This window comes from Trachemys scripta, chromosome 2 (assembly GCF_013100865.1).
Source record: "Trachemys scripta elegans isolate TJP31775 chromosome 2, CAS_Tse_1.0, whole genome shotgun sequence".
In the NCBI taxonomy this organism is placed as follows: Eukaryota; Metazoa; Chordata; order Testudines; family Emydidae; genus Trachemys; species Trachemys scripta.
Window position 1 is genome coordinate 225,267,561 of NC_048299.1, and position 15,942 is coordinate 225,283,502.

The window sequence follows — 15,942 nt, forward strand, 5'->3', positions numbered from 1 at the left end:
CTGGGCCAGGCTGTAGAGGCCATGTAGAAAAGAAAGTGCACACAGAACAGTGCTTCCTGGCAGCTGTCTTCACAAGACCATGGAGAGGGGATTGTAGGTATGCTGGGAGAGTAGCAAGGATGTAGTAAATCTCTCTGTTCACATACTGGAACTGCTGACTCAGAAACTTGCTTAGGGGTTCACAGAGGGCTGTGGCTGGTGTTGCAGGCCCGTAATGAAACCACCACAACCTGCTTGTACATATGCCTTACCACTGGATTGAAGGAATGTTCTGTTCTCCACAGTCCCTGCATAGTTTTCCCATACACAGGAAATTTACATACCCTTTGCACAGTGAACCAGGATTTGGCCCCAAGACACGTCATATTATTTTGCAGTTTCAACAATAGATCATTCTGCTTATTTGTAAGGTTTAAAGATACATTATTTTCTACATATGAGTCATCATTTTTCTGTTTATGACCCCACGTGGGCAAAGCTGAGTTTCACACCCTTTAAAATATTTAGAGTTGCTTATGCCATGGCATCAGAAGGGTCTAAGACTTATGGAATGAAACAAACTCTTTTAGTATTCCAACATCAATGATTCTCTGTTCTATTTTGAGCACAATATATTGGATAACTATGCAAATCACATACTTTGTAACAGAAGGTATTTGCCTTCTGAGTGTAGAATCATTGAAGCAAAATATGTAAAATTCTCTGCCCCTCTGTCCTAGAGTTATACAGAACAGTGAAGTAAAATCCAGAACATAATTTGCAGAAAGCTGGGAAGTACCACAGAGTGCACGATAGTGCATAATAATGTTACCCCTTGTGACCCATGCAGCTAGCCAATATTCAGGGTCTTGCGAATTGCTTATTTCAATTAGGAGAAATTGATGGAGTCCGCTGTTTCTTTGATGCAACTTTGTGTATTTTACAAGGAATGTACAAGGAAGTCCTCTTACCCCGAACACAGTAGGAATCAAACACCAGGAGACAGTTTCTTTGCTCACAATTCCAAGCCTCTTTCCAGCCAGCACTCTACCCAAACTCTCTCACTGTTTTTTTTTTTTTCAGAGTCAGGCTACCCGAGTACTTCTCTGGCTGTCTCTGGGACTTCTTCTTAGCTGCCTTCTCTGTCTTTCTTCATGGTGTTTCTGCCAATTCAATCTCACAATTTCCCTCAAACAGTCCCCTCCATTTGCATTCAGCCTGCAATCAAACCCCTCCACCCAGATAGCTCAGATTCCTGTGCAGCATTGCATGTGGCCTATGTTTTGGGGGGTGGAGTCCAGCTATCTATTCCATAAATGTGCTTGATAGCTTTTTTATATTTATCCTGAATGAATGAATGGCTGTAACACACAGGTTCACTCCACCCCCAGTACAACAATACATTATACAATGTATAATGTCACAAAGGATATGGGACTCATAAAATCTCATTGGGATATCCAGTTGATGGAAAACATCTTTGTAGGTACCAGATTTGGGGTTGTGACCCACAGATTGGGAACTGTTGTTATAGTGTGTGCAAATTGATACCTGTATAGTGGGAAGAGGGAAATACTGTGGTTTTATTCCCCCCCCCCCCCAGCCACACACACACACAAAATAAACATAATGACCTATTCTTGAAATCAAAATTAATCTGTTTTTATGAATGGGGAACAAAGTTGTATTATTTTTCACATATGAGAAATAGCATCTTCTAAGCTGGGTCACTGAGAGCTTGAAAATACAGAAGAATACAGAGTGGGGTTGTGTATTTTCCTTTAACCTTCCCCATTTTTTCCTTATTTTTTTAAATTGATTGCTGTTTAATAAATTGTATTTGCTTTGAACTGTATGTAATGATCAGTGGGATCCTATCCACAGGGTCTGCTCTGTGGCACGGGGACATCACAGTCAGCATCTCTGGAATGTAAGGGAAGATCACAGTCTGTTCCTCACAGTCCCAGGCCTCCTTGTCAAGTCCTAGCTGTGCTGCAGGGATGCTGCAGGTCAGACACTTGCTCTAGCGGTGGCCAAATGCCCTAAGGCTCTAGGTGGCAGGACCCTTCTTCCCAGCATCGCCCCTGCCCCATAGGGGTTACGATCCCCCTCCAAGTCTGTCCTGCAGAGCCTCTTGGCTGGGGGCATCTCCCTGCGCTGGGCTCACTGCCCAGGGTCCTCCTCGCTCTCCCCAGCTGCCACCGCACCCGGCTCCGGACTGCTCCAGCCCCAGCTCCTGCTCCACTCTGCCCCAGCACTGCTGCTGCTCCTCTGCCTCTAGCTCCCTGGGCTGCTTCTCTGGCCCCTCTGGCTCTGGTTGCTACAGTTCTCCTCCTAGCGCAGGTCCGCTCTCCGGGCTGCTTCTGTGACTCTGCTCCCAGCACTGACCTGCTACCTGGGCTGCTTTTCTGGCCCCTTTGGCTCTGGTTGCTACAGCCCTTCTCCCGGCACAGGTCTGCTCTCTATGACTCTGCTCCCAGCACAGCTCGGGCCCCTGCTCTCTCCTTAGCTCGACCCCACTCTGTCTGACCCAGGCAATTCCAGCTCCCACAGAGGACGGGACCCCCCCGGCCTCCTGACTCCCTGATTAGCCTGCCCGCCCTGTCAATCAAGCTGACCTGGAGCATTGGCCTCTCCCCATTGTTCCTGGGGACTGAGTGTCAGAGTCCTGATTTCCCATTGACACTTTCCCTTACTTTTGGTACTGGGAGCTAGACAAAAAAACAAACAAAAAACAAACAACGCACTGAGTTTTAGTAAGGGGCCATCAGTCCCCTTTCATGTGAAAAGGAGGCAGCCTAACCTGCCTTTGACGTGTTGATTTCCAGTGGGGTAAATCTATTAGCATCAGTTTCGTAAAGTGCATACCTGGTGGAATAAATAAAATAACTAAGAGCCAGCTCCAACTCTCATTCAAGTGAAAGGGAGCCTTTCCATTGACAGTAATGCATTGTGGCAGCAGTAGTAGCAGCAGCAGAACTGAGCAGTTACTTTCAAAAAATCCTGTATCTTTAAATCCCTGCTATTTGTCTATATTTAGCTGAATATTTTCCTATACACATTTCTATACAAGTTTGCAGGGTGAAAAGAGCATCTGTGAAAGGGTAATGAACACTACTCACCATGGGCCGAATCTTGCAAAGTGTGCATCTTCAAAGGTCACATATACAAGTATTATGGCAGACCAGACTACTCAAAGGAGAGATATAAGGGCTCCCACATAGGGTTGCCAACTGTCTAATCACACAAACCCAAACACCATTGCCCCACCTCCTGCCCTGCCCCTTCCCCAAGGCCATGCCCCTGCCCTGTCCCTTCTCTGAGGCCCTGCCCCATCATTCCATCTCCCCCTTCCTCCGTCGCTCACTGTCCTCCACCCTCATTCATTTTCTGGGGCTGGAGGTTGTGGTGTGGGCAGGAGTGCGGACTCTGGGCTGGGGTTTGGGGCCGAGGGGTTCGGAGGGCAGGGAGAGAGAGGGGGCTCTGGCTTGAGCCTGGGGCAGGAGGTTCAGGGTTCAGGAGGGGGTATGGGAGGGATTTTAGGTGTGGGGGGGCTCAGGCCTGGGGCAGGGGTTTGGCGTACAGGAAGGGATGCGGCTCCAGCTGGGCGGCACTTACCTCGGGCGGCTCCTGGAAAGTGACTGGCTCCTAGGCTCAGGGGCGGCCTGGCCAGGCGGCTTTGCGTGCTGCCTCTGCCTGCAGGCACCACCCCTGCAGCTCCCATGGCCACGGTTCCTGCGCCTTTGAGCCAGACATGCCGGTTGCTTCCTGGGAGCCGCGCGGGGCCAGGGTAGGTAAGGAGCCTACCTTAGCCACACTGCACGGGCCACTGGACTTTTAGGAGCTTAAATCTCCCAGATTGGCTTCAGTAGCTGGGAGATTGAGGCCCATTCTGGGAGACTCCTGGCCAATCTGGGAGGGTTGTCAACCCTACTCCCACAGAGTTAAAAACACCAATACCTCATTTTCCGTCTCCCACTTTAACAAAAAAAAAAAAAAGGAAATTTGATGCAAAAGACTAAGTCAAATTTCAGTTGCTAAAACTAATATGTCAACCCCACAAAAAACAACAAATCAGTGTTTGGGGTAACCAGTTAACCTGAAATCTACTAAATTGTTTAAAAATAATTAGGGCTGTCAAGCAATCAAAAAAATTAATCATGATTAATTGCGCGATTAAAAATATTAATTGCGCTGTTAAACAATAATAGAATACCATTTATTTAAATATTTTAGATATTTTCTACATTTTAAAATATATTGATTTCAATTACAACACAGAACAGTGTCTGGTGCTCACGTTTTATTTATTTTTATTACAAATATTTGACTGTAAAAAACAAAAGAAATTGTATTTTTCAGTTCACCTACTACAAGTACTGTAGTGCAATCTCTTTATCATTAAAGTTGAACTTACAAATGTAGAATTATGTACAAAAAAATAACTGCATCCAAAAATAAAACAATGTAAAACTTGAGAGCTTACAAGTCCACTCAGTCCTACTTCAGTAATTGCTCAGACACACAAGTTTGGTTACAATTTGCAGGAGATAATGCTGCCTGCTTCTTGTTTAAAGTGAGAACATATGAAAGTGAGAACAGGCATTCGTATGACACTATTGTAGACGTTCTCACAAGATATTTACGTGCATGCTGCGCTAAAGATACATATGTCCCTTAATGCTTCAAGCACCATTCCTGAGGACATGCATCCATGCTGCTGATGGGTTCTGTGTGATAATGATCCAAAGCAGAGAGGACGGATGAATGTTCATTTTCATCATCTGAGTCAGATGCCACCAGCAGAAGGTTGATTTTCTTTTTTGGTACTTCATGTTCTGTAGTTTCCGCATTTGAGTGTTGCTCTTTTAAGACTTCTGAAGATTTTGGACGGCACCTCAGATTCTTAAACTTTGGGTCGAGTGCTGTAGCTATCTTTAGAAATCTCACGTTGGTACCTTCTTTGCGTTTTGTCAAATCTGCTGTGAAAGTGTTCTTAAAACAAACGTGCTGGGTCATCATCCGAGAGTGCTATAATATGAAATATTTGGCAGAATGCGGGTAGAACAGAGCAGGAGACATACAGTTCTCCCCCAAGGAGTTCAGTCACAAATTTAATTAACATATTATTTTTTTAGTGAGCATTATCAGCATGGAAGCATATCCTCTGGAATTGTGGCTGAAGCATGAAGGGGCATCCTAATGTTTAGAATATCTGGCACGTAAATACATTGCAACACCGGCTACATAAGCGCCATGCAAATGCCTGTTCTCGCTTTCAGGTGACATTGTAAATAAGAAGCAGGCAACAGTGTCTATCATAAATATAAACAAAGTTGTTTGTCTTAGCGATTGTCTGAACAAGAAATAGGACTGATTGGCCTTGTAGGTGCTAAAGTTTTACATTGTTTTGTTTTTGAGTGTAGTTATGTAACAAAAAAAATCTACATTTGTAAATTATACTTTCACAATAAAGAGATTGCACCACAGTATTTATATGAGGTGAATTGAAAAATACTAGTTCTTTTTTTATCATTTTTACAGTGCAAATATTTGTAATAAAAATAACAATATAAAGTGAGCACTGTACACTTTGTATTCTGTGTTGTAATATAAATCAATATATTTGAAAATGTAGAAAAACATCCGAAAATATTTAATAAATTTCAATTGGTGTTCTATTGTTTAACAGTGTGATTAATCTCGATTAATTTTTTTAAATGTGATTACTTTTTTTAGTTATTCATGTGAATTAACTGTGATTAATTGACAGTCCGAAAAATAATTGATGATAATTTCAGATTTAAAAATTTTATTAAGATGATGTAAAAAAAAGTGAACAAAGTTTGAGCATAGAAGTTTCTGGTTATCAGGGAATAACATACAGATTATTGAGGGTGCAAAATTTGGTTTAAGATAAGGTGGCATGAAGAATACATAATCTGCAATATCCTCGATTGGGGGTAAAAGGTTGATGGGTCAAAGTACAGACATTGAGATATGAGGGTATGAAGTTCATAAAGTGGCTATGTTCGGGTGTGGAGTATAATGAGTGGATATGATGATGAGGATGGATTGACCCTCATTTGGTGAGATTTAATGTTTAGGGAGTTTATGGTTCCAGTTCATATAATCCAACGGAGAAGGTCACTTGGTCCCTTTCTCGTAGTGGGAAAATGATGTCACTCTGGTTCATGCCTCCTGGTACTGTCGGTGGCCGGTGATGTGCTCGATGTAGATGTCCCTGGACCACCCGATGACGTCTGAGACCATGAGGCACCGCATGAGATGTGCGTAGCGTCGACCGATCCCGCAGGTCCGCAGCACACACTCGTTGCAGGGGTCCCAGGCGCCCAGGGCTCCGACAATCAGGGCGTCCATCTGCACCTCATAGCCCTTCGCTCTCAGGGTGTCAGCCAGGGGGGCGTACTTTTCCAGCTTACGAGCTCGGGCTTCGCAAAATGCCGGAGACTACACCTGGCCCTGAACCTTCCTGGCAATTTTGTGACTTTACAATCCCATTTTTCATGGTTTTTAAATATTTTGCTTCTTCCTGTTGCTCTGTGATAGACCCATACAGAAGAACAGGGGAACAGTAAAACTGACTGTAAGCAAAGTGCTGTCAGCTGTGCAAAGTAAACTAAAATATAACAGGAGAAGCTAAAATCCACTTCTGAAAATCCCCAAAGCTGTAAAAGTACAAAACCGCTCAGTGACGGTTGCCTATTGCCATCCCTGCCCCCCACTTTCCCCCAAGTTCCTGGCTTGTTGGACAACTGACCATTGCAAAACTTTGGTAGCTATCAGCAAGTACTCACAGACCCTAGCACAAGCGACCAGGCTCACCATTTCACAGCAAGAGGCTGCTGTACACCTGAAGATCCTACCTACCGTCCTCCTCTTTTTCTGTAACGTGAGTTTGTTGAGCTTCAAATGGTTAAAAAAATAAAATTAAGATAACCATGTCCAAGTCCTTAGGCTAGACCTATGCATAATGATGTGATCATAATGAACACGAGTTTGGTTGGGACTACTATCAAAAATTATTTTGCTGATTCAACCACAAATGCTAAACTGACTCAGAACACAGGTCTGAGGTATTGCAGAGGCCTGTGTGCAGCTCCTCTGCACGGGAACAGATTTCACCCAGTGAGGTTATTGTCAATGCATGTGGTCTCTTTTTAGTGTGATTTTTAAAAAATAACTCTGTGCTTTGCCTGCTACTTGATAACTGTATAATTAAATCACTGTTGGCTGGGTGTCTGCAAAAGCTGTTGAAGCCTAATGCTCCGCTAATTATTGTAAGGGTTTATTTGTTTTGCATGTATGGCAGTAAAACAATATTTTTTTAATCCTTTTGAGAAGTCAAATGGCCATTTATAAATAGTGCATGTTTGAGAAGTCCCAGGCTTCAGTTGGAATCAACTTGCATGAGTTAGGAGTATTCACATGAGTAAAGGGCTGCAGGATCAAGTTCTAAATCAAATTAAAAATTAGTTAGAATTGGGGCAAATATTAAAATTTCTTATCCCTTAAAGGAGAGAATTTCATTGAGAGTCTTCAATGTCAAATAGAGCTTATTAATTCTTAGAATGGTACCTATTTTACTTATCTTTTGTTGATGTGTTCTATGGCACCATCTATCTTTGCACAATAATGTTCAACTGGATGCTGGCTTGTGAATCTGCCTATCAGATTAGTCTACACTTGTATTTTGTGACTGAGCAAGAAAAGAGCTCAAAAACTTCCTAGAATTTTGCAAAGTGTTTTTGGTGACATGATCTAAAATGTTTACTTTTCCTTTAAAATTAGAGCTAGCCAATGAAATGTTCCAAGCCAACAACAGAAGGCAAATGTAATTATACATTTGTATACTTAAAAATCAGGTGACACAATATAAATGTATTTTTAGATTTTTCTTAGCAATGGTATAGTAAAATCAGTTATTCTTTATTTCAGGGTCCTTGCAGGTGATGAATAAGACTAGAAGGATCATGGAGAATGGAGGTGCTACCTTCATCAATGCCTTTGTAACCACCCCAATGTGCTGCCCATCTCGGTCCTCCATGCTGACAGGGAAATACGTTCACAACCACAACATATACACCAACAATGAAAACTGCTCTTCTCCTTCCTGGCAGGCAACACATGAACCACGTACCTTTGCAGTGTATCTCAACAACACTGGCTATCGGACAGGTTAGAGACAATTCCAGCTCTTTGCTAAAGAAAAAGATGGTGGACGTTACGGGGGGTGTTCAGTAACTGGCAAATGTGGTCTCGAACTAGGTTTAAGGAGCAAAGCAGTGGCTCAGTGTTGGAGCAGGGAAAAGGTGTGTGTCATGAGTGAGGGTGGCACTGCCTATTTGTAATGGCTTAGCCAGTTTTACCGCCTAAGACTGAATAAGGAATCCCACTTGTACTGAGAAGCACATTTTCATATCTGGATGTCTCATGTGAGGACTAGGCTGTTGAGCAGTTACACCTAGGTGAGAGATGTGCATCGTCATGGCACTGTGATGCTGAGCCAGCATCCCTTGCCATGATTATGGTCAGTATTAAGGCCCAGTTGTGGAGAAGCAGTTATGAGGGAAGATATTTGGGCCACTGTGGAAACTGGTACCAAAGACCTCCTAGGAGTGAAGATGCGTTTGGTGGGAGTGAAACAAGATGAAGATGAGAATTTAAACTTTAATATGGGGTAATCTTCACTTTCATTTTCTGAAACTGAATGTATTTAAGGTAGTGGTTCTCAAACTTTTGTACTGGTGACCCCTTTCACATAGCAAGCATCTGAGTGCGACCCCCACCTTCTAAATTAAAAACACTTTTTAAATATATTTAACACCATTATAAATGCTGGAGGCAAAGCGGGGTTTAGGGTGGAGGCTGACAGCTCACAACACCCCAGGTAATAACTTCATGACCCTTTGAGGGGTCCTGACCCCCAGTTTGAGAATCCCTAATTTAAGAATTGTTCTGGTGAGCAGCAATAAGATTTAATAGTTCTCTTGTAAATTCTTGGTAGTTTTCCGTAGTCAAGCGCTCCCTTTTCTATCTGCAAAGAACTCTTCTTATCCCTCTCATCTATGCTTCAGCTTGATGTAAAATCTCCAGTTCATATATGCATCATCGATCCTTAAGAATAAGTCTGTAAGGCTCTGGCCTGACTCTTTTATAAAGATACAGGAGCTGCGCAAGGTATCAGGGTGCAGTTTGTCCAGTCGTATTGTTTGACCATAAAGACTCTCCTTTATAAGACCAAAGAAGCAGATATCTTTACAATGTATCTGGCAGCAAAGAAGTTTGTCTCCACTAGGGTTACCATTCGTCCGGATTCCCCCGGACATGTCCGGCTTTTTCGGGTTAAAAATAGCGTCCGGGGGAATTTGTCAATGTCCGGACTTCCCCTCCTCCCCCCCCCCATGCAGAGCGTGCGCGCGGCTTACAGACCAGCCGGGGCTCCGACAGCCAGAGCCAGAGCCCTTCCTGCACTTTCCCCCGCCTCTCTCCTGAAACTTGACACCACTCCCCTCCTCTCCCTCCCTCCCCCGCCCTGCATTCACAGATCGCCGGGCTGGGGCTGTTCGTCTGGAGCTCCGACCCGCTGTCGAGCGCGCTGCTCTGCAGCACAGTAAGGGGGCCGGGGGCCAGAGAAGCGGCAGGGAGGTTCTGGGGGGGCGGTAGTCAAGAGACAGGGAGCAGGGGGGAGGGTTGGATGGGTCAGGAGTTCGGGGGGGGGCTGTCTGGGGGTTGGGGGTGTAAGGTTTTTGGCAGTCAGGGTACAGGTGGGGGGGGTCTCAGGAGGGGACAGTTAGGGGACAAGGAACAGGGAGGATAATGCCGGAAGTTTGGAACAAGCCCACAGTGAGAAGGTGGCTTATTATCTTGAGTTAGAGGAAGAAATTAAAAACTTAACGGGAGGTAAAAATATCCACTTCTGTGGTTTTGTGCTTGGGGCGCGTGGCAAGTGGAGTGAAGGTAATAATGATTTGTTACAATTATTGGGAATGGACAGAAGTAAAAATTTTAAGGAGAGTATATGTAGACTTGTTTTATATTCCACTATTGGTATGATGGCTATATTCAGTGACAGGTAAAGATCCCGGAGTTTCCATTCCGTGTATCTTGCCAAAACTAAATTTTAGCTATTTTGGTTTCCATGCTCTAAATTTTCAAATTTTTAATATTGTTTTGAACATTAACATATTTAGTGTTATTTAATATCTGCCCTTCAATAGAATGGTTTTAACTATATAATAAATACTTATTAATGGATGAAATTCCAATTTAAATTATTAGTTTTTTTTTTTTTTTTAACTACTGGATGTGGATGCGGACTGGCCGCGTATAGTAACCAGGAAAGGGCAGGTAGTCCCGCCTGTACATAAATAGGGGGTGGGGTTCTGGAGGGCAGTTAGGAGCAGGGGGCAGTCAGGGGATAGGGAGCAGAGGGGTTTAGATGGGTCAGGAGTTCTGGGGGGGCTGTCAGGGGGTGGGGGTGTGGCTAAGGGTTGGGGCAGTCAGGGGACAGGTAGGGGGTAGGATCCTAGGGGGCCAGTTAGGATGTGGGGAAGGTCTCAGGAGGAGGCAGTCAGGGGACAAGAGGCAGGGAGGCTTAGGGAGGGGGTGGAGTCCTGGGGGGCAGTCAGGGGACAAGGAGTGGGGGGGAGGGTTGGGGGTTCTGAGGGGGCAGGAAGTGGGAGGGAGTGGAAGGGGCAGGGGCGGGGCTAGGACAGGACGGGGGCGGGGCTCCTCCCGTCCTCTTTTTTGATTGTTGAAATATGGTAACCCTAGTCTCCACTAACAGGTTAGGCACAGGAATTGATTACTTTTAAAGCATACAGTGAGAGAATGAATGTCTCTTTATACCAATTCTCCTAGCACTGCTGCATTTAACATCCTAAAATCTATTTGCTTCCCCTTCATCACCCCCCCCCCACCCCGCCCAGTACAACTCTCTCTGGCAAAGCTGGCAGTCCTGCAGAGCTCCTTGATCCTGTTTAAAATACAAAACTGAACAAGCATTTTTATCCTCTTTTGGTCTATTACTTTACTCTGAGAAGTTCAGTTGATTTCAATAAGATTACTAGTGAAGTAAAGTACTGCTCAACATGAGTAAGGGTGGCAGGATTAGGCCCTTTGTTTTTCTGCTGTGTATGGGTCTTAGGCCTGGGGGGGGAGGGGATCGATCTAAGTTACGCAACTTCAGCTACGTGAATAACGTAGCTGAAGTCGACGTACTTAGATCGACTTACCGTGGTGTCTTCACTACAGTGAGTCGACTGCTGCCGCTCCCCCGTTGACTCCGCCTGCGCCTCTCGCCGAGCTGGAGTACTGGAGTAGACGGGAGAGCACTCGGGGATCGATTTATCTAGACTAGACGTGATAAATCGATCCCCGCTGGCTCGATCGCTGCCCGCCGATCTGGCTGGTAGTGAAGACATACCCTTAGATGCTAAAGTCTGCTCTGTAGCACTGCTTTCAGATTCTGGATTAAGTGCTAGAAACATTTCCTGATTTATGGATTAGTAATCCACATCTGATCTGTTTCACAAGCCTTTACCACATCCACCTGAAAAGCTGCTCAGTGTTTTTAAAGTATTTGCTATCTAGCTAGCTAATTTAGAGTTCTGTACTGCCACTAATCACTAGAAGTACCTGAATGCCTTCCATGTAAAATTGATAGCAATAGCAGACTCCCTTGTGAGGTAAAAGCTCGGGTTCCCTAAGCAACCTTAATTTGCCTCCCTTGTATGTATGCATTGTGATACAGTCTTTGATTACATGATCATATGCTATTTGTGTGTGTAATTTCCAAGCTTTAAAAAAAAAAACAGAAAATCCATCATGTGGCATCATATTGTCACCCACATGGTTCATCAGCAGGGTTGGAACATTTAGATCTATCACGGACCCCCTACTACTTAAGATAAAGGAATATTGGATAGCAGTAGCAGGTTGTCAGGCTCTGTGTCAACCAATACTAGAGGGGACTTCATGGATATTTGCTGCCAGCAGAGAAATGGTGAGATTCAGCAATCTTGGGTTCCATTCCAGGCACTAGGAGTATGCTCTAGTGGAGACAGACCCTTCTACCTATCCCCCCCCCCCACCAAGTTTGATCCCTTCTGCCCTGTCCCCTCCTACCTGTCCTGTTCTTTGCCACTCCTGTCTCCTCATCTCAGTCCCATTCCTCTCACCTAGACAGTCCATTCTCCATTCCTCATGCTTCTCACACAGTTCCAATCTCCTTGCCCATCAAGTCCTAGTGTCTCTTCCCCTGCCCCCTCTCCCCCCTGAAGTAAACCCTGCTTGTCCAAATCTCTTTACCCAACCATTCCCAGGCCCCTCCCCACCCACCTCCTGATCCAACCTGTTTCTCCCCAAACCTGACCTCCAGTAACCTCCCTGCCCACATTCCCTATTCCAGCTGGCTTCCAGTCCCAATCTCCCTCCCTGGGCTCCTTGAATCTCAGTGTCTCCTCCCACTGCTTCTTCACTCCTTGACCCAGCATCTTCCCTGGGCTCCCAGTCCCAGTTTCCCTCTCCCCCTTTTGCCAGCCTCCAGTCCAAACTTCCATCCCCTCCCAAGTTCCTTGTTCCAGTCTACTTCCCCATGTCTTTTCCCCAGGTCTATGTGTTGTCCCATCTGTATTAGAATCAGGTAGCTTTCCTCATCCACACACAGTTGCCAACTTTCACACAGTAAATAAGCACCCCGATTTTCACAGTACGCCAAATATCAAGCTAATCCCATTTCAAAACAAGGCCAAAACAAGCCAATCCCTAAGAACCCAACACCCTATGTAACTAGATCCCCCTGGCATGCAATCTGGGACTGTGGTGGGCCAGCTGTGCACCTCTGTCTCTTCCCCCCTCCCGCGCCCCTGCTTGCCAGGAGCTAATCAAAAAGAAGCAACAACAAGCTACAAGCCCAAAACTAGCCAACAAGAACTCACAAGCCAATTAAGCCAAAACAAGCCCAATTTCTGCATTTTTTTCACAGGTTTTGCATGTCTGCCTCCACGCTGCCTGGGTCATTAGGGGGTAGATCACTGAGACCAGAAGAGAGAGAGGCTCCTGCTCTCAGTTCTGGTGCTGACTTGGCACAGCCCTGAGCTGCCATTGCAGGGAAAGACCGGCTCAACCCCAGGCTGGAACATGCTCAGTTCTGACAGGATTTTCAGGGAATCCAAGAAGTCTCAACTGAACATGGGCAAACTGATCTTTTTCAAAGGCTTGTAACTAGGCCAGATTACGGTAGATTTTTGCAGGGACAGCAAAAAGCACATTCCTGACAGAAAGATCACCCCCCTTTTCAAATTTCAAGGCCCTGCTCCAAAGAATGGGGGTGCTAGGGCTTTTCAAAGAAAAACTCACTGGAATGTTTAACATGGTAAAAACTAGCCTTGTTTTTGGAAATGGCTATGGTTTGGGCTGAAAAATTCCACTTGAGGCACAATGACATATAAAATTTCAGCCCAAACAACTGAAGTGTGGCAAAGTTATAAGCCACTGAAAAGAGTCTTATAATGGGAAGGACTGTGCAACCCTAAAAAATGGGTGGTGCTACCAGCCTGGCCTATAATAAAGGCTTTTTGCTTATGTATATAAAGACTGGGCTAACAACCTGTGTATCAAGTTATAGTTATTAAACTCTAAATATTTTTATGGTTACAATGATAACACTGACAGATACTGGGAAATACCCCCAAAGCTGTAAAAATAGAAAACCTGAGTTATTCATAAGGAAATATGGTACTATGGTTAAGTTACAGAACTGGGAACTAAGAATCTGAGTACTATTTCTGGCACTGTCACAGACTTCCTTTGTGACTTTGGGCAAGCTGTAGGTTAAACACATTTTTGTGCCTCAGTTTCCCCATATGCATAAGTGCTTATAATATTCTTCAGCGGTGTTACGAACCTTAATTGTTGTTTGTGATTTGATAGAGGTACTATATTGTTGCAAAGTAGTGTTGTAACCAGGAAAAAAACCTCTGGAGAGAAAAAAAACAAAAGTTTTCAGTTTTAAAATTGTTGTTAGATTAATGGGAAGAAAGTGAGGAGGAGTTGACTGGAATAGTACTGGCCTTTCAGTTGTGTTGGGCTCTGTCCCCAAAAGCATTGAATCATTCTGCGTCTGTACTGAAATCTCATACAAACAGTTCTTTGCAACTCCAGTAAATGGTTTCCTCATAGCTAGTTTTGTTAAAGGAAGTGGGCTGTCTACCTAAAACAGTTGTCTGGGTCACGGGGAGTAAACCTTACTGTTTATGTCTTTTTAGAGGTGTGGTGTTTTTTTTTATTGGTTGTTTTTTTGTGGGGGAGGGATGGGGGTTGTTTTTGTTAAAATCAGAAATGTCCCTGCAAACATCAATGGGTTGATGCAGCCTGCATGCATGCAGCCTGTATGCAATAGATATCCTGTGGTCTGTGGAAAAACTAGGGATGTGTCTGCAGTGCATTTACACTGTCTAGCTATATGACACCCACTAACACAGATGGTAGTGACATGACTAATTCTGTGGTACAGTATCTTCAAAATAGTCTGATATAAGAAAAAAGTTGGGAAAAGATCTTATATAAAATATATTTAATATTGCAAGAAGGTGAATCTTAGTAAATTATGAAAATCTCGCCCTCAGAATCCACAAAATTCCTGGGTCAAATTCTCCCAAGGCTTGCACCTGGGCAACCCCTTAGATATCATTATTTTAGGTCCCAATCCAGTTCAAGACCTTTAGCTAATTGTTAGGGAGAAAAGTAAAAATCAATGACAAGCTTTAAGGAGTGCATTTATACTAGATGCTTGCACTTTGCCAAATGTTTATCTTTTGCTGTGACAAAAACATTCCAAAGCCATAAGGATATCCAAATAACTGCTCACCTTGCCATGTCATTATTTGCATAAACTTAATTGAACATTGTCACACAGACTGCAGTTATTCCAACGTAGCAAACTTAGTGTTACCATATCTAACAAATAAAAAAAGAGGACCCTCCACGGGCCCTGGCCCCGCCCATTTCCCCACCCCAGCCCGCCCCAGCTCCACCCCTTCCCCGCCCTAATTCCGCCCCCTCCTCCCTCCCACTCCCAGCCACACGGAGAGGGCTGCCCGAGCGCTACCGGCTTCATGGTTTGCCGGGCAGCCCCCAGACTCTGCACCCCCGGCCGGCGCTTCCCCAGCACAGCTGGAGCCTGGGAGGGGAAGCGCTCAGCGGGGGGGCGCAGGGTCTGGAGGCTGCCTGGCAAACCGTGAAGCCGGTAGCACTTGGGCTTCGGGCAGCCCCCTTGCCTCCAGACCCTGCGCCCCCAGCCGGGCACTTCCCCTCCCGGGCTCCGGCGGCACAGGGTCCGGAGGCATGGGGGCTGCCCGAAGCCCGTAGCGCTCGGCTCTTAAACAGAGCCGAAGAGTCGGGGAGGAGCAGAGCCGCCGCGGGGGGGGAAGTGCCTGGCCAGCATTTTCCCGGACATGTTCGGCTTTTTGGCAATTCCCCCCGGACGGGGGTTTGAGTGCCGAAAAGCCGGACATGTCCGGGAAAAAGAGGACGTATGGTAACCCTAAGCAAACTACTATACATTTCATTAAAAATAACACTGTCTCCTGGGAACAGTTAGCAAAACTGCCAAAATGCAGATAAAACCTGTCTTATTAAAATGCAAAAATCTGCATTTATCTTTGCTGCGGTCCCCATGGGGGCCGTTACATATAATAGTGAAAAGATGTCCCCTGAAAATTGCATTGCTTTTTAATGAGACTTTTACCCATTGACTCATAATCTGTTTTATTCATTACAAATAGAAATGGCTTCCTAAACCCCATAGCTTTTCTGAGCTGCTTCTAAATATGTGCATTGCCTGAGGCTATAGTCTAGTCCAGGGGTCGGCAACGTTCGGCACACGGCTCGCCAGGGTAAGCACCCTAGTGGGCCGGGCCAGTTTATTTACCTGCTGAC

At 45.1% G+C, this 15,942-nt stretch overlaps 1 protein-coding gene across 6 annotated transcripts in view; it reads left to right on the forward strand.

Moving 5' to 3' along the window:
- Window positions 1-15,942, forward strand: part of SULF1 (sulfatase 1) — a 169,299-nt gene that overhangs the window by 70,580 nt on the left and 82,777 nt on the right. For all 6 annotated transcript variants that reach the window (XM_034763061.1, XM_034763062.1, XM_034763064.1 and 3 more), the window contains one exon: window positions 7,939-8,178. In XM_034763061.1, coding sequence (XP_034618952.1) covers window positions 7,939-8,178 — 240 coding nt within the window. The remainder of the gene's footprint in view (window positions 1-7,938; window positions 8,179-15,942) is intronic.